Source organism: Ostrea edulis, chromosome 6 (assembly GCF_947568905.1).
Source record: "Ostrea edulis chromosome 6, xbOstEdul1.1, whole genome shotgun sequence".
NCBI classification, from domain to species: Eukaryota; Metazoa; Mollusca; class Bivalvia; order Ostreida; family Ostreidae; genus Ostrea; species Ostrea edulis.
In genome coordinates this window covers 11,396,918-11,415,764 of record NC_079169.1, presented here as the reverse complement: position 1 = coordinate 11,415,764, position 18,847 = coordinate 11,396,918, and the positions used below count along the sequence as shown (strand labels likewise).

Genomic DNA, 18,847 nt, shown 5'->3' with positions numbered 1-18,847 from the left:
ATTTGCGAAATGCTGACTTTAAACGAGATTGTTGAAACCCCTGTAACATCAATTTGTTTGTCAGTAGCCTGCCTCGATCACAAAACTGATCATACGCAGAACATTCTCTTGCGTATCGAATCAGTTGAGAGATATAATACAATAATGGAATATTGCTTCATAAATATGGAAAGTTAACAACGGATAAGCTGAAATCATCCCGTTTGTCATAAAGGTGAGTTGTTAATTTGTTGTTAATGTCATTTTTCAATAAAATATCCAAGTGAGATGCAGACATTAAAGATATGGTACGTAATATGTTTTCATGTGTGTATTGCGAGATTTTAATATTCCGCTTATACTTTATTAAAATTCTGACAAGGCGTCAAGTTCTTCATATTGAACCCATCGTCTGGCTTAATCGTCGACATAATTCATGGTAAAAAAAAAAGCTGTCACAAATTGAAAGATCGGTGCTCCCTGAATTTCGGACCTTTTAAACTAAGGGATTTCATATCATCATTTTTCAACCACATGTTGAGCTGGACTATACAGTAGAAGGAAGAATAAGAACAGGTAGGAAACGTTTGTTTAAGATGGCCTCTTTTTGTTTGTAATCAAAAGTTCGGATGCAATAGAATGAAAGGTGAAGATAACGAACAGTGATAAATCTCATCTCTCCTAAAAACAAATACATAATAGATATTTGGGCAAACACGGACCCCTGAACACACCAGAGGTGGGGTCAAGTGCCTAGGAGGAGTAAGCATCCCCTGTCGACTGGTCACAGCCGCCTTAAGCATCCATCTTAATTTAAGATGAGGTGTCGTCCGGAAGTGCATTTCCGGTGGAAATTAACCAAAGGACTTCATGTAGCTGAGAACTTTCGAGTCCATTCTACTACTGGGAAATCAATCAAAGGACTACAAATACATGCAGCTTAAAACTTTAGAATCCATTCTACTACTACGACTGGTAGTTCTGTGCACGTCTTTTCATATTTTGTTCTTAAAAGATGTTTTTTTCTGTACCCTTATCACGGAATTCTGTCGTTGCCTAGAAGCTGCTGGGGTTTTTTTTTGTTTTTTTTTTTTAGCTTTGTTGTATGGAGTGTGGTCTCAAAGCTTTGATAACAAGAATGTTTGTTGACGTATGTTCATTTTCTTAATATACATATTTAGTTTTGCACATTTCTGGTATTACTCTATGTATGCCATTGCCTTATAGCCTTTTTCGCTTAAGATATGATTTTATGTATTTTTGTCTCTGAAGTAATTTCCAAGAATCACCGTCTAAAGATGACAGCAAATACACGCGATCTCCGTGGATTTAAAGGGAGACGGAGGTTTTAATTTTAATCGTTTAGAAATGTGAATCTTCTCGTGAATAATTTCAATTTTATCGGTACACATGTATTTATCATTTTCATTGAAATTTTAAAAAGAAAACAATTAAAGTATTTTTAAAGCATGGAAATCAACAGAAGCGAAAGGTTATCTCTTGTTAGAACGAAGGTGAAAAACCATCTGACACGACCAACAGCAGCTGCTTTTTTCCTAGGCTTGAAATACCATTGTTTCCAATATTTCAAATCATATAAATCGGATATACATAAAATATTACGTATTGGATCATAACAATAAGTAGGCCAATATATTAAATATGACATATGATTAATATTTTCCTCGGCCAGACGGAGGATGTTCGCAGTATGTCGTTATACAATAAAATATGACCTCTCTTTTATGACGCAGGCAATTATTCAACAAATTGAAACTGATGTAACTTGTACGTGGATGTTTGAAATGAATAACTTGTACGTGGATGTTTGAAATGAATATTTGTCAGATGATATTGTGATATATAGAAATACATAAATGATAATTATACTTAGAAACTAATCATAAAAAGAAATACCAATTTCATTTTCATAAAAATATGTCGTGGTTCTTCGTACGTTAATGGAAGAACAGAAGCATAAAAAGAAATGTGAACCGACTTTTTTTAGTATCGTAAAATAATGTAGTAACAAAAAGGTTTAAACGTATAAATTTCTTGCAAAAACGTGTGAAGAAATTCTGAATTTGGATGAAGTAGAGATGTTTTGAAAATGGAGTTATGATTGTTAGATTATTCAACTCTACGAATAGTGTATTGTGATTGGTACATCCTACTGACCACATTACGTGACTCACAAAAAGTGACAACCGGACTTAAGACTAGAGCAACTGAATGTAATTGTCCTTCATTCTGACAGAGACATGTGCCTGTATTTGCTCCTGGTGTTATTTTACCCCTTTGTCGTTAAAGGTGAGTGCTAAATTGAAGTATAGGAACAACATTTTGCTTAAATGAGCGTTTCTCTTTCATTAACAGTCATCTCAACAATGTTCAGACAATTAATCATTCTCAAAAAATCATGATTATAATGCATGAAAATCATCGTACAATTTAGGTCTCTATTCAATTAATGTTGATTTAAAGTACAGATCAGAAAATGACAATTTTGAAACATCGATTGAAAAATATGGAAGCAATATTTCAATGATGTTCTGTTTTTAATGTCAACAATCTTCTGCAAAACAGGTTTTTATATTCTTAGGAATTTAAAAAAAAATATTTCTATGTCATGATGTAAACTAGAAAACCGATATGAATAATGGGATCACACACCATTCCACAGGTGATTGTCATGGGAACCAGCTAACGGCGGGAAATGGCATGATACAGAATGAAGGCTACCCTGTGAATTATAGTGCGAGTCTGAGATGTTCTTGGACAATTCGGACCTCCTCAATGGATCAAATCTTGCTGACATTTAACAAGATAATGGTGGACGACTGTGAAACCTGTGAATGCGATTACATCCAGGTAAGATATATATCAATCAAAAGATAATGCCTCTCTTTAAGGAATATCAATTCATAAATATGAAACAATAGGAAAATTTCCTTTATCCACCTTTTAATACAGGTACGAGATGGCCTTGATTTAACGAGTCCAGTGATCGCCAAGTACTGTGGAGAGATCACCAAACCGTTTTCTATCATGTCTTCTGGAAACGCCATTACAGTGGAGTTCATAACGAACGAAAGCAATGAAGGAGAAGGTCTGGGTGGATTCTCAGCCAACTACACAGCAATACCTAGTACGTAATAACTACACAGTTATACCTAGTACGTAAAAACCTACACAGTTATACCTAGTAAGTAACAACCTACACAGCTATACCTAGTAAGTAACAACCTACACAGTTATACCTAGTAAGTAACAACCTACACAGCTATATCTAATAAGTAATAACCTACACAGTTATACCTAGTAAGTAACAACCTACACAGCTATATCTAATAAGTAATAACCTACACAGTTATACCTAGTAAGTAACAACCTACACAGTTATACCTAGTAAGTAACAACCTACACAGCTATACCTAGTAAGTAACAACCTACACAGCTATACTTAGTAAATAATAACCTACACAGCTATACTTAGTAAGTAATAACCTACACAGCTCTATCTAGTAAGTAACAACCTACACAGTTATACCTAGTAAGTAACAACCTACACAGTTATACCTAGTAAGTAACAACCTACACAGCTCTATCTAGTAAGTAACAACCTACACAGCTATATCTAGTAAGTAACAACCTACACAGTTATACCTAGTAAGTAACAACCTACACAGTTATACCTAGTAAGTAACAACCTACACAGTTATACCTAGTAAGTAACAACCTACACAGCTATATCTAGTAAGTAACAACCTACACAGTTATACCTAGTAAGTAATAACCTACACAGCTATATCTAATAAGTAATAACCTACACAGTTATACCTAGTAAGTAACAATCTACACAGTTATACCTAGTAAGTAACAACCTACACAGCTATATCTAATAAGTAATAACCTACACAGTTATACCTAGTAAGTAACAATCTACACAGTTATACCTAGTAAGTAACAACCTACACAGCTATACTTAGTAAATAATAACCTACACAGCTATACTTAGTAAGTAATAACCTACACAGCTCTATCTAGTAAGTAACAACCTACACAGTTATACCTAGTAAGTAACAACCTACACAGTTATACCTAGTAAGTAACAACCTACACAGCTCTATCTAGTAAGTAACAACCTACACAGCTATATCTAGTAAGTAACAACCTACACAGTTATACCTAGTAAGTAACAACCTACACAGTTATACCTAGTAAGTAACAACCTACACAGTTATACCTAGTAAGTAACAACCTACACAGCTATATCTAGTAAGTAACAACCTACACAGTTATACCTAGTAAGTAATAACCTACACAGTTATACCTAGTAAGTAACAACCTACACAGCTATATCTAGTAAGTAACAACCTACACAGTTATACCTAGTAAGTAACAACCTACACAGTTATACCTAGTAAGTAACAACCTACACAGCTATACTTAGTAAGTAATAACCTACACAGCTCTATCTAGTAAGTAACAACCTTCACAGCTATACCTAGTAAGTAACTATCTACACAGTTATACCTAGTAGGTCAAGACCTATATATTTTACCTTGTAAAACATGGCATACACATCTACATCCAGAAAGTCAAGATCTGTGTTTTCACACCTTGTACGTTATTTGACAGCCCTACTTAGTAAATTATAGCTGACGCATGGATACAATGAAAACTATAAGAAACCTATTGATAATATTAATATGTCTATACACAGTAAGCTAATATATATATATATATATATATATATATATATATATATATATATATATATACACACTGTGAGATATAAGATATACATCTACACTCATTATGCTATACCTACAAATGTTTACAACGTTGTCTATGAGCTTCACATCTATACGCAAATAGCTATATAACATATAACATAGCAAGTTAGAAACGATCTAAATAGACAGAAAAAAGACAGCGATAATACATTACGTTTACTCACGTAAAACTTACAGATTGTAAAGAAGGAATGTGTATGTGAAAATAATATAAAACCATTGACTTTTTTTAGGTCGATACGATGTTTTGGAAGTACAATATTCACAAAATTCGAAAGGGGAGAAGAATAATGTACTTCGAGGGGAGCTAAATCATCATTTTACAAATGTAATGGAGAAATTGCCAATAATGGTTAAATTGTATGATTGAATAATTCAAGGTAGGACCGTCCTTTCACGCGTCCGGGTTTAAATTTCAAATACACTTCCGGTTATTATTCTTAGACAGCATGGTTTTAGATGCATGCATCTGTTGATATTACGATGTTATAACAGTATCAACGTGTGAAGTTTGCGGAAACAACAACAGAGCTATTCCACATAAACTGTAATGTGTTGAAACAATAATATTTTGTTTGTTAGGAGGGGGTCTGAAATACATGTAGGTTATGTCTCTTGCCCAATCCCATTCACTTATTAGTGAATAAAATATTGTTTAAATTAAAATTAATATTTTGTTACTTTTGCGGGCACATGTATATTTATTAGAATATGAGACTATAGATTAGATAATGTGTTTATGTAAACATGTTTCAATAGCTTTCACATGAACATAGAATTGCTTTTCAAAGGACGGAACAGCCAGAAAAACATATCAAAGAAAGAACACATATCAGTGAAAAGCTTCTCCATCCAAGTTGTCTAACCTGTCAGGACAAAAAATCAAGAATTTGTTTTATATATTTTATGTTACATTGTTCTTTATTATAAAATGCTACCAGCTTTGTACATTTCACTATTATCAATTAGGTTTAAAAAGAATATTTTGTAAAATTTGATATCTCTAATATGGGGGTATACATGTTCAATAGACTTGATCTCAAACTCTCTACGTACAATAATGAAAAAATGTGTTTGCATACCCATTATATAACTAAATATTTCTGAAGAGAAAAGGGCATGTAAACAATTTTGATTTTGAGAAATTAAAAAAAAAAACAATTTTAAAAAGTAGATTTTTTCTGAAATTATTTGTTTCATATTTTAATTTGTGTTTTGCAAAATTTTAGTTCTCTTAACAAGTAAATATGTCTTATTTTTTACTATTTATGATTTAATATAATGTGTTTGGTAAATTAGTTGATAATGTATGGAATCATACTTCTTTGTATCAAAATTTGTCTAGTGTTGGTTTCCTAGGACACATTTTATGAAAATAAGCATGAAAATGTATATGTGATATGAACTATCTCAACCAATCAGAAAGCTCGGATTACTCAATCATAATAACATCGTGTGTTCACTTTGAATGTAAAATCAATTTATGGGCTACATACGTAATTGTAAGGTTTAAGTATAAAATTTCACCTGACAGTTTAGTTTACCATTTGTATAGTATCGTTTACATGGAAATTAACAGAAATACTGTACATTTCAATAACGTTTGAATCACTTAGAGTGTGGTGGAAACTTCACAACAAACAATGGAACAATCATGTCCCCGGATGTAAACAACATGTATCCAAACAATGCAGACTGTGTATATCAGATTACTGTTCCCCCGATGTACAAAGTGTTCTTCAAAGTCGAGAGGTTGATTCTACAAGACAAAGGCGAGAACTTCATCTGTTCAGATTATCTGGAGGTAAATATCAATCTAACTATTAATGAAAGTAGAATTTTTAATATTCAGTCCCATTAACTAAAAATCTCACCTTATATTGCAAATTTACCAATACATTGCATTCTGTCGTCCTTTGTTTTGTTTTTGGCAAAAGAGAAAAAAATAGTACTAGTATAGCTGCTACGGTCTTGAACGCAGCCCAGGGGTCATTTATTCCACTTAAAAACAAAACTTGATACTTAGTATAAACATTTTTAAGATGATGTATGCATGAAATACATCCAATTTGTTGCTTTACATATATGTGATACAAAAGTCTGATGGCTTCCTTTGGATATTAGCAAATTTTAATTTAAATAGATGGGAGGATATTATTATTGCATGTATATTTCACGCATACATCCTTTGAAACTGGAATCATATCTTGAAACACATTTGAAAGTTAGGCAAGAGTATTCCCAATATCTTCTGAAAGAAGTTCGCCTCAAATTATGAAAATCATGAAAAACGAAATTAAAGTCTATATCAAGTCTGATCTAAAGCAATAACTGTCTTTACCCCCCCCCCCCCCTCCCTATATATATAAACAATTCTGAATTGTACTAGTTGAAGGAGGCTGCGGGTGATATAGATTTAGGGAGGTACTGCGGAGAACTGGACAGGTTCAGCGTATTAATGTCCGGGAACACGGCCTGGGTGCGATTCGTCTCTGACAACATCACTACGTCACAGGGATTCACCGTGGTGTGGGACGTCATAGGTAGTCATTTGAAATTAAAGCAATATAAAAACACCTTTCTGCATCGATAAAAATACATTATTCTGCAATTTCTAAAGACATTTACTACTCTAAACCGGATGAAAAATTATTTTTAGACGATAAAGTAATTGTAGATATAATTTTGATTTTATTATATCGTGCAAAAGAGAAACAAATACTAAAGCAGAGACAAAAAACAACAGCAGACAGTTCGTCTTATAGCTGACACGTATCCTAATATGTTTAGACTGCACGAATGAATACACGAGCACCACTGGGATGATCAGTTCTCCGAGTTTTGGTGGTTTATACCCCTCCAATGCCAACTGTGTCTATAACATCACGTTGCCAGGATCACAGAAAGTGTTCCTGCAGTTTTCAGTGTTTGAGCTGGAAGACCAGGCTGTGGAGGATGTTCCAGCAATGCCGGGGCAGGATTGCGCCGACCTGTTAGAGGTGAGTTGATTATCGAGTGTTCTGGCAGTTTCGTTGTTGGGCTTACTGTGGGTTTTTTCTGGTGTGGAGAAAACCATAATACAGTCTACCCCACTTCTATAGAAGTCACTTACATTGAACTATATGTTATATTGTAATTAAAACTAAATCCCCAGTAACATGTATTATTCATACAACATCGGATATACAGCATTGAACTATGGATATTATGAATAATTAAGATCAGTCCCCTGAATTTCAATATATACAAAGTAGATTGTAAATGGTTAACTCAATTTTCAAGGTTAATAAAGATTAGCATTAATTTAAGCAACTTGCTTTCACCAGATTAGATAGATAAATTGCAGATGAAATTCACCTTTGTCATTAATTGTACATATGAATAACGAAATACAGTAATATCATTTACGGGGTGTGGTATCCATCGGCAACGGATCAGTTATTTATGATATTTATTCTCTGAACTGATTTAGATATTTTGTACCGATTTAGATATTTTGTATTGATTTCGATGTTTTACATCCATTCTCTAAATCTAAGCTGATTTAGATATTCTTTATTGATTTATAGATTTATAGATTATTACCCTAATTCTTTGTGCAGTAAATTCCTATTTCGTGTTAAGTTTTCTAATACATGTATATGATTTCTTTCACCTTAATTTATGGTCTCTATTATGATTTATATACATGTATATGCTATTTCCTATTTTTATTTTAGGTATTGGATTCTTCCGGTCAACTGGTTGCTTCTTGCGGACTTAGGGATCCTTTCAGTATTATTTCCACGGAGAACACAATGTCCATTAAATTTATGTCAAATTTTCCCTTCAATCGTGCAGGGTTCAAGGCGGAATTCGAAGCCACAGGTAAAGTACATTGAGTATACCACTGGTCGCGGTAGCTCAGTGAAAGAGCGTTCGCTTCGTGACCAGGATGCTGTGAGTTTTAGACCCGCTCGTCAAACTTAAGATGTAGACATTGGTAGTGATTACACCTTTGCCAAGCCAAACACTCGGCATCACGAGTCTTTCGGATATGACATTAAAAACTGAGGTCCCGTGTCGCGACAGGGGTTAACACGATAAAGACACTCACTGCTACGGCTCTACGTCTACAGTGTTACTTCATCTACGTCTCAATATGATGAAATATTCTCAAAGGGACAAACAAAATTATGTTCATACATGTACATATTAATATTGATGATGCTACATAGGAAGAATGTGTAGATCTATAAATTTCGTAATCTCTTTTACCTGCTTTAATTTAACAACGTTAAACTTACAACTGGGAATATCTCAATACAAGTGAATACTTCTCCAAAGGATGTAAAACAATTTAAATCAAAAGAACCAAATTGTTTAAAAATCAGGTAAAATCACAGAAAAGTTAGGGAATATCATTTCAATGAAAGGTGAAGATAACGAACTGTGATCAATCATAACTCCTATAAGCAATACAAAATAGAGAGTTGGGCAAACATGGACCCCTGGATACACCAGAGATGGGATCAGGTGCCGATGTATTATTCTGATAAATCAATCTTGTTACAGATGCCTACACCCTGTACAGAGGTTACAATGGTATGATTACACCCCCACTATACCGAGGAATGTACGCACACAACACTAACAAGACGTTCACGGTCATCCGACCCCAGAATGAACCCATCTTTCTGACAATTGTCAATTTTGAAGTCCAGGAGCCGAACAATGGTACATGTGTGGATTACCTCCAGGTATCATACTATCAGGCAATTTAAAACGATGTTACAAGTTGTTGAAGACTAATGCTATTTTGGGGTTTTAAGCAAAACATAAATATTCTGTAGATAAATGTATTATAATAAACCTTTGAAAACAAACTCTCATGGAAATTATTGTAGTGTAAATTTCAAATCTTCTATCAAGTAAGTTAAAGATATACTTATGGGAAAAAGTAACTGCTAATATCATAGGTACCGTTAAATTATATTGGTTTTGTGCTTTGTATTGTATGAAAACATCTTTATGTCTGAAACAAATATACCCTACCTTAAATGACTGCATTAAATATTTTGTGCATATCAATAGAATTTCTGGGGGTGGGGAATTATAGCATTTGGTTTCGTCCAAGGTAACGGAATCATATTCAATAGTGTAGCAAAACTTTATCAATCGTATTTTATAACTGTGTACAACACCTTCTTTTAAATTTGAAAATAGATAGGTATTGACAAAACCTGTGGAGAACAAGACCCTTTGATGTATCTATTCTATGGAAGTGTTACGTTTAGATTCGTGTCCGACTTGACCATATCAGCTGCAGGTTTCCAAGCTCATTATGATGGTAAATGGTTCACTTTTAGTTTCACGTGAAATTGTTTACTTTTTAGTTTCACATCAAATTTCACACCAAATTGTTTTGGGTTTTTAAAAAAACTATTATTCGTTTTTGTTTTGTGTTTGATTTTCAGTTATTTATCATAATTCCCGCAACTTCCAAATGTAAAAACAAAATATTGTAATACGTTTGTCGCAACTTTTTTTCTGCCATATAGTTTGCAACACTACCATCACTGAGGAGTCGGGGGTTCTTCGGTCTCCGGGATATCCAGCGATTGTGTATGAGAACATCACCTGCACTCACACTCTTCGACAGACCTACCAAAGGGTGTTCTTTATTGATTTCGCAGACTTCAATCTTCCTCCAAAAGTTAATGGCATATGTGAAAGCTACGTCAAGGTATTGCTTTCTTTGTCTACACATAACGTGTTATTTTGTCTATCAAGCATTAGGGAAACTTAGAAGAAATATATATCTGGTCGTTTTCTTGTTTTCATGTAATACTGAGCAAGCGACATCTTTTTATCTGAAAACTTGGTGAGTTTTCTTAGAATATTGCAACAATTGATCTTTACCAATCAGTTTTTTTTTCTTCTTCAGATAAATGACCTACATTCTGGAGATATAGGAATTACGACAGAGAATGGGGGCCATATGATGATGGACACTATGTTGTGTGGGAAAAGGGCTCCTTTTAACATTACGATCAAAGCCAGAGAGATCAGCATTACTTATAAATCTATGCTTGGCCGAAACACATTCGGTTACAATATGAACTTCAACATTACAGACATACGTAAGTTTTATGTACCCATTAACTCAAATGGGATGTAAAGCGTATAGAAGAGGATTTTCAAATGAAACACTGTTTAAATGTATGTGAAATAAGAAATGTATCTTTATCAGCAAATTTCAATATAAATGACGTACCTTGTATGCTAAACATCATTGTCATCTTCAGCGACCACTACCATGAGGACCACTTCTACACAAATTCCACCAGAAACAACTACAGTGGGAGGTAATTGCGAGTCATCAGACATCGGTCACCTTCCTGTATACATTAGTAGTAGTATAGTTTGGTTACAAACGGAAAGCTAGAAAATAATACTACAACATTTTCCTTAACCAGAATGTTTTTGGGGTTAAATTAATACTCAATTAATACTCAAATAGTGTAACTAAAGAACTTTACTGGACATACAAATACCCTTATTTATGGTAAATACTCACATTTAACAGGTGCGGGACCCGGGACCACCCTCAATTCATCTCTAAGTGTGCCAATCAGTAAGTTCAATTTTGTTATTTTAATCGATAAAATATTTTTGTCTTTAGAGTTGAGTGTATTGTAAATCCATAAAGCGATCTTTATTATACATGTTGCAAACTCCTTTCTACACTTATGCTAATATTTACGATTACCATGTGAACAGTGTATTAGACTTTTTATGAGATAAAAACGAGTACTGGTAAGTTTCAGAGTATTATCTATTATTTGGTACTATGACGTACGATTTTCTGAATTTAATCACATAGTTTTATAAAACATTACATCAAACAAATATCATGGATCTTTGGAATTATTCTTTGGCAATGCTTCGTTACATACTATCATTACATACTATCATTCCAGAAACAGCGTGTCTTTTCGCGTTTGAAAACAAACACTCGTGAACTGTCACATCACTTACCGATTGGTCGTATGTATTTAATGATAGTGTGCTTGGATGACCATGCCATGCCATTTTTCCATGTTGTTGGTCACCAAGAACAAAAATAAAACCTGTTATTAGAACGATAGTAAATATACTATTATACTTAATTCTTAATGAAAACTTTCTTTCAGTCGTTGCCATTATCATCATTAGTGTCATGTTGTTGGTATTTGCTGTTATCTGCATCATCAAAACAAAGTAAGAGATTTAAATCAATTAAAACCAATCATATAGAATCGATATTTGGATTGATTTCTTTTCGTCGAAATATTTTATGTATATTGCTAATTATTAAAAATCGATTTAGAATATCCAAAAGCAACACAGGGAGCTTAGAATTGCTTTCAATGCATAAGACAAGACAGTCACTTGCTGTAGTTAATCCCGCCTACGAGTCAGACGAGCTGAACAGAGGAGAATTCCACTGACTGGCATTACCATACCATAACACAATCAAGCTGAACGGACATTGAAGAATGGGGAAAAAATTATCATGATGAATTCATACGTCAAGCATGTTGTGAACATAATGCTGTAACATAAACAGTGCGTGTATTCGCTGGATAAAGTTGATGATGTTCAAGCATGTCGCTATATCCGTGGTATACGTCACATCCGCTCCTTCATAACGACTTACTGTTCACCGTTATCCTCTTGATTTTAATCTCCATTACATCATACTGATTTAGATAACCCTTCAAGTGGATTATCCATAGGATATTGATTATATATTGTGTCCTGTGAATAATCGTATTGAAGGGTGAAAGATGTACATAGGGCGAGTCGTTTCTCCTGTATAATTTGCTTGCCTTAAAGTTCATATTGCTGCGTATGTGAAAATGACTAGAGTTTCAGTTGATGTATGTTTATCCGGTGATTGTTCAGAGAAAATGCTTTGTGATATAGTAATATTAGTGAGTGGAAATTCACATCAAATCTGAATCAAAAATAAATATTGATGTGCATCTATACATGTATTTCCGAATATTTTTTTTCTGCCACAAAACGGATAGATGAGTGGAAAAGTTTTAATTTCCATTAATGGTTAAATGAATTTGAGAAGTACAATATTAGGTAGTTAATGAATAAAGATATTTTTAGGTATGTTATACGATAAAACTTAATTAAGGGCAGCTTTCTGTTTAATTTTATATTCCGCAAGCGTATTCTGTGAAAAAATAACAACCTGCGAACACCGTCCACAAGTTAGATTACTGTATATCGTAATAGTAAGGTCAAACTGCAAAATTGGAAACAAACACTGAAAGTAGAAATCACTAGCGTCGCACACGGCAAATACTATCGAAGCGTGGAACGTGAAGGTAGCCATGTTACACCCCAAATCGTCGTCCTTTCCCAAATCGTTGCCCGGCATCCCAAATCGTCGCCCCGACGACGATTTGGTACAAGATTGCACTATCATTAGGGGCGATTATTTAGGACGTACTATTGTACACCTGAAATCGTCGTCCTTCCTAAATCGGCGGCCGCTAATATTTTATTCACGTTTGTAGGATAGATTACACAGAAGTTATTTTATTATATTCCTTCTTATATGGGGGTACATAGGTTTCACCTTTGGTCTGTTTATCTGTCTGTCCGCACCCATAATTCTGGTGTTTGTCAACCATTGGACTGCAATTTTGTATGTAGATTACAAGTGACCCTCTGACATGCCTCCCCAAAAATGAGAATTCTGGGAATGAGAGCTTAAAGTGCCGCGAGCTGTGCACAATTTTCAGCAACTCTGCAATATGTTTGTGAACCGATATGTGGGTTACATGTGTCCCTGGCATGTGCTTCCCGTAACATTAACTCTCTTGATCACGATCTCAAAGCACCGCGAGCTGTAATTTCGACTGTCGCTCTGGTGTTTGTGAACCGATTGAGCTAATATTTTGTATGTAGATTATTTGGGACTAAGCACATACGTTTCATTTATTTGTTGTTTTTTGTTTGTTCATTTACTTATTTAGGGAGAGAGGGGGAGATAGAGAGAGGGGGGATAGCGCAACGAGTTAAACAAAAATATTGAGAAATAAAGAGGAAGGGTGGGTGTTTCTCGAGGTTTTCACGAGTGTCCAAACGGCGGGAGAGTTTCCAAACGCCGGCTAGCAGGTGCAATCTAACATAATCTGAGGTCACTAACAAATCTGCGGGGCACAACACCTAACAACTCCATGTTCAGCAGAATGACCCTCCAACAAAATGCAAAACGATGTATTGTCGGACATTTCTCTCTCTCTCTCTCTCTCTCTCTCTCTCTCTCTCTGGAGGACTGGACGAAAAAAATTCATATCGACAACAATGACACCAATACCACCACCACCAACAACAAATACAATTCTTTCAATAGTAATAAAACCACTACCAACCAAAAACAACAATAATAAATACTGTGATCATAATAAATCTTTTAAAAAAGATATACAACAGAACAAGTAGAAGACGAAGTAGAAGATTAAAATGCTTTTAAGGTCCAGACAACCTTTTTTGTCATAGCTGGACCACAGCAGCTGCAGCAGCAGAAGAAGAAAGAGTTGGAGAGGAGAAGTTAACAAACAGGGCCAGTTTGTATGTAAATGATGTTTCCAAATAGTTGCAGCAAGAGGGACGACAATTTGGGGTGTGAGGTTACAGAGTATGCCCAAATCGTCGCCGGCGACAATTTGGGACGGGCGACTATTTGGGGTGTTACAAAAGAAACCCCAAATCGTCGCCCATCCCAAATCGTCGTCGGCGATGATTTGGGGTGTAACAAGCCGTCTTGTTTCTTCGTATGTTTGAAAACGAAGCTATTGAAGGTGGATTTTACAACGAATCTTGATAATAGAACACACGAGTAGGCTACATACCTAGAGTTGATGTTTACTTCACAACTTACATTTTAAGATCGACTTTGAAGTCGTTCCGATTGAACGTACGGGGGATTGGTTTACTTTTTACACTACACAGAACACGTGTACAGATATATGTGCCTGAAAATGCAATAATTTGCTATTTTTGATTTTATAAAAGTTTAATCCTACTTACAATTGTCGCCAAATAAATCAGATATATTGAAATATCAAAGTGACTAATTGCGATCCACAGGTCAATCAATTCAATGTGGCGTGACGTCACGTGGTAAAATTTGACGCATTTTATGCTTTGAGATGTGAATCAAGCAATTTTCCTCCAAGTGAAAAATGTATTTCAAAATGAAAAGGAGCAAAATTTGCAAATTTATCCATATAATATCTTTATTTCAGGTAATTCCACCCCTCTAGAATTATAGGTTCAATCTTACATTTGATTGTTGATTCTTCAAATAATCTTAGTAACAAATAAAAATGATAAAATATGTATGTTGTGGTATTAATAAAACTGTTATCAGTTAGCAAATATGTACCTGTTATTAACGTCAGAGGATTGCAATTTTCCTTAAACAGCATTATCAAAATTTCACAAAAACTGGTTATAACAAATATCAAAGGTGAAGATAACGAACAGTCATTAATCTCGTAACTCCTATTAGCAATACAATATAGATAGTGCCTAGGAGGAGTAAGCATCCCCTGTCGAAAGGTTACAACCGCCGTAAGTCCTATATCCTGATCAGGTAAACGGAGTTATCCGTAGTCAAAATCGGTGTGCCAAGAACGGCCTAACAATCGGTATGAAACACCTCAGACAGCATTTGACCCAATGACATCAGACTGCTTATATTGACAAACTAGACCATTATAACGACAATTGAATTTGCGAAATGCTAACTTTAACGAGACCTTTGAAAGCCTTGTAACATCAATTTGTGTGTCCGTAGCCTGCCGTATAACAAGAGGCCCATGGGCCACATCGCTCACCTGGGTCACCTTGGTCCATATCAGAAGACTTTCCATATATATTTGCATGTAAAACCGTAGTCCCTATTATGGCCCCAACCTACCCCTGGAGGCCATGGTTTTTGCAAACTTGAATCTACACTATGTCAGAAAGCTTTCATGTAAATGTGAACTTCTTTAGTCCAATGGTTCTTGAAAAGTAAATTTGTCCTATATATTTGCATGTAAAACTTTGATCCCCTATTGTGGCCCCATCCTACCCCCAGGGACCATGATTTGAACAAACTTGAATCTGCACTATGTCAGAAAGCTTTCATGTAAATATCAGCTTTTCTGGTTCAGTGGTTCTTGAGAAGATGTTTAAAGATGTTCCCTATATATTTGTATGTAAAACTTTGATCCCCTATTGTGGCCCCATCCTACCCCCAGGGACCATGATTTTAACAAACCTGAATCTGCACTATATCAGAAAACTTTCATATAAATCTCAGTTTTTCTGGCTCAGTGGTTCTTGAGAAGAAGATTTTAAAAGATTTTTCCTATATATTTGTATGTAAAACTTTGATCCCTTTGTTGCCCCATCCTATCCCCGGGGGCCATGATTTTAACAAACTTGAATCTGCATTATACCAGAAAGCTTTCATGTAAATATCAGCTTTTCTGGCTCAGTGGTTCTTGAAAGGAAGATTTTTTAAAAATTTCCCTATATATTTGTATGTAAAACTTTGATCCCCCTTGTGGCCCCATCCGACCGACGGGGGCCATGCTTTGAACAAACTTGAATCTGCACTATGTCAGAAAGCTTTCATGTAAATATCAGCTTTCCTGGCTCAGTGGTTCTTGAGAAGAAGATTTTAAAAGATTTTTCCTATATATTTGTATGTAAAACTTTGATCCCCTATTGTGGCCCCATCCGACCCCCCGGAGCCATGATTTTAACAATTTAGAATCTGCACTATATCAGGAAGCTTTCATATAAATCTCAGCTTTTCTGGCTAAGTGGTTCTTGAGAAGAATATTTTTTAATTAACCTACTCTATTTTTACCTTTTCTTAATTATCTCCCGTTGGAAGGTGGTCTGGCCCTTTATTTTAAGAATTTAGAATTCCTTTTACCTAAGGATGCTGTGTGCCAATTTTGGTTGAAATTGGACCAGTGGTTTTTGAGAAGAAGTCAAAAATGTTAAAAGTTTACAGACGGTCAGACGGACGGACGCCGGACTACGGGTGATCAGAAAAGCTCATTTGAGCTAAAAAAAAAAATAATAATCATACGCAGGGGTGCTCACTCCTCCTAGGCACCTGATCCCATCTCTGGTATATCCAGGGGGCCGTATGTGCCCAACTCTCTATTTTGTATTACTTGTAGGAGTTATGAGATTGATCACTGTTCGTTATCTTCACCTTGCATTATTCATACAGAACATGAATTGCTGTTGTCATCGTTCCAATGAATATCGCGCTAATTTGTATCATTTTTCGACCGACGCCACTTTTCCTCCAGTTTTAAAAGTAAAATATAAAGGCATCCAAACCAGATATAATCACTGATCAATAAGGATTGTAAAACTGTTTGTTTAAAACATAGTTGAAATTCATCTTCTACCATGAATGTGGTATCCAATATTCATGGTAACTTCGCAAAATGGCAGCGTTTAATTGGAAAGTTTCAGTTTACTGCCGGAATAGCGTTTTATTCTGAATTTACACACTGCAACCGAGTGATTTCAAAACTTTAATGACCTTCGATACTTTCAGTGCAGACGGTATACAAAAATGTACAAGTAGTTGTAGTACGAGTTCTGAAACGCGATATAATGTGCTGTTGAAAGCTGCTGCGTCGCTACAAGAAACTGGGGACAAGGGCGACGAAGATTACCACAATAATTAGGCAACAATGATAAATTCATGACCATTGTGACGGTGATCTGTGTTCACTGGAGCAGCAATGTTTAAACTCTATTGGACGTGTCTAACGCTTTTGAGGGGCTACTTGGACAAGAGTGTTTAAATGCTTGAGCCTAGAATCTACCTAATTGCAAATGTATCAATGCGAGCTGTGCTAGTAGTATATTTACAATAGTGTGGTAGTTTGGGTTTTTACTTTTACTTTTATTTCTGGATTTCGATCCCGATGTAAATTATTTACCCGTTGTATTTGACCACGCCCACTCTATCTTTTAGCCAATAACTTTTATGACATTTTCTATTGTCTAATTTGCTATATAAAGCCATGCAGCTTACTATTCATTGAAGCGAGACAGCTTGCCTTGCTAGCTACTCTTCTCCTTCTATTCTTCCTATAATGGAATTACGTCTTGTTCGTCTACTTTGCTCATTTTTACTTACTAAATTATCATATTACCTTTTGGTTGGGAGAATTTCTTGATTTTATAGTTCTAGGATTTAGGAGTTTGTATTTGTCACATTCATACTGGTAATAAATTCGTATAGTGTTATTTATCTTATTTTCATTTCTATTTGAATTTATTTTCAAGTTTCTAATCAGAGTGTAGTTGGGTCGTTTCGAAGTCGCCACTAATAAAATAAATTAAAACAAACACAACGCGAAGTACAGACTATACGAACACCAGACCTGCTACAATTGCATGGCAATTCAAAATGCATATCTATTCGTTCTATATAATATTATGTGGTCAGGTTAATGGCCAAAAAGATGTTTGATGTAAATGTAAGTAAGTCCAACACTCTCTCCTGTATCCTGATCCTTACTTCCAAATGTTAATTTTAAAAGATGAAACACACAATGGGTTTGTAGTTTTGAAAATATCTACTATGGAAAATCGGAATAAAGGGCTGTTTGGTTGTTCTACGTCCAGTCTTGAATATTTACTCATATTGAGACGTCACCAGTTGCAGACAACACAATTTTATACCTATGCTTAAGACTTACTGTCATAACAGTGAGGGTTATTTAACGTGTCAACGCCTGCAGCGACACAGACCTCCGTTTTTAAGGTCGCATCCGAAAGATCCGTGATTCTCACCTCAAAATGCTGAGCGTTTGGCGAAGAAGTAATCTCTATGCATCTATCTCTACACCAGTATATACTAACCTCTGAGCTACCGGTTATTAAATCATTTTAAATTTCTGATGGTTTTAAATATGTGAAAATGTACCCAATACCGTTCTTTCGCTGTATTGATTCATGCAAAGGTGAATATTACAAACTCTGATCAG

The 18,847-nt window shown here is 35.0% G+C and overlaps 1 protein-coding gene across 1 annotated transcript; it reads left to right on the top strand.

Annotated features, from left to right (window-relative positions):
• Positions 1–6,338: 6,338 nt before the first annotated feature.
• LOC125646946 (cubilin-like) lies at positions 6,339–12,776 on the top strand. The gene is made up of 12 exons (XM_048873609.2): positions 6,339–6,582; positions 7,168–7,321; positions 7,569–7,777; positions 8,498–8,645; positions 9,333–9,517; positions 9,984–10,107; positions 10,319–10,503; positions 10,705–10,900; positions 11,066–11,125; positions 11,347–11,394; positions 11,954–12,020; positions 12,130–12,776. The coding sequence occupies exons 1-12, from the start codon at positions 6,433–6,435 to the stop codon at positions 12,248–12,250; spliced, it is 1,647 nt and encodes a 548-aa protein (XP_048729566.2). The 5' UTR covers positions 6,339–6,432; the 3' UTR covers positions 12,251–12,776.
• The last annotated feature ends 6,071 nt before the right edge of the window (positions 12,777–18,847 follow it).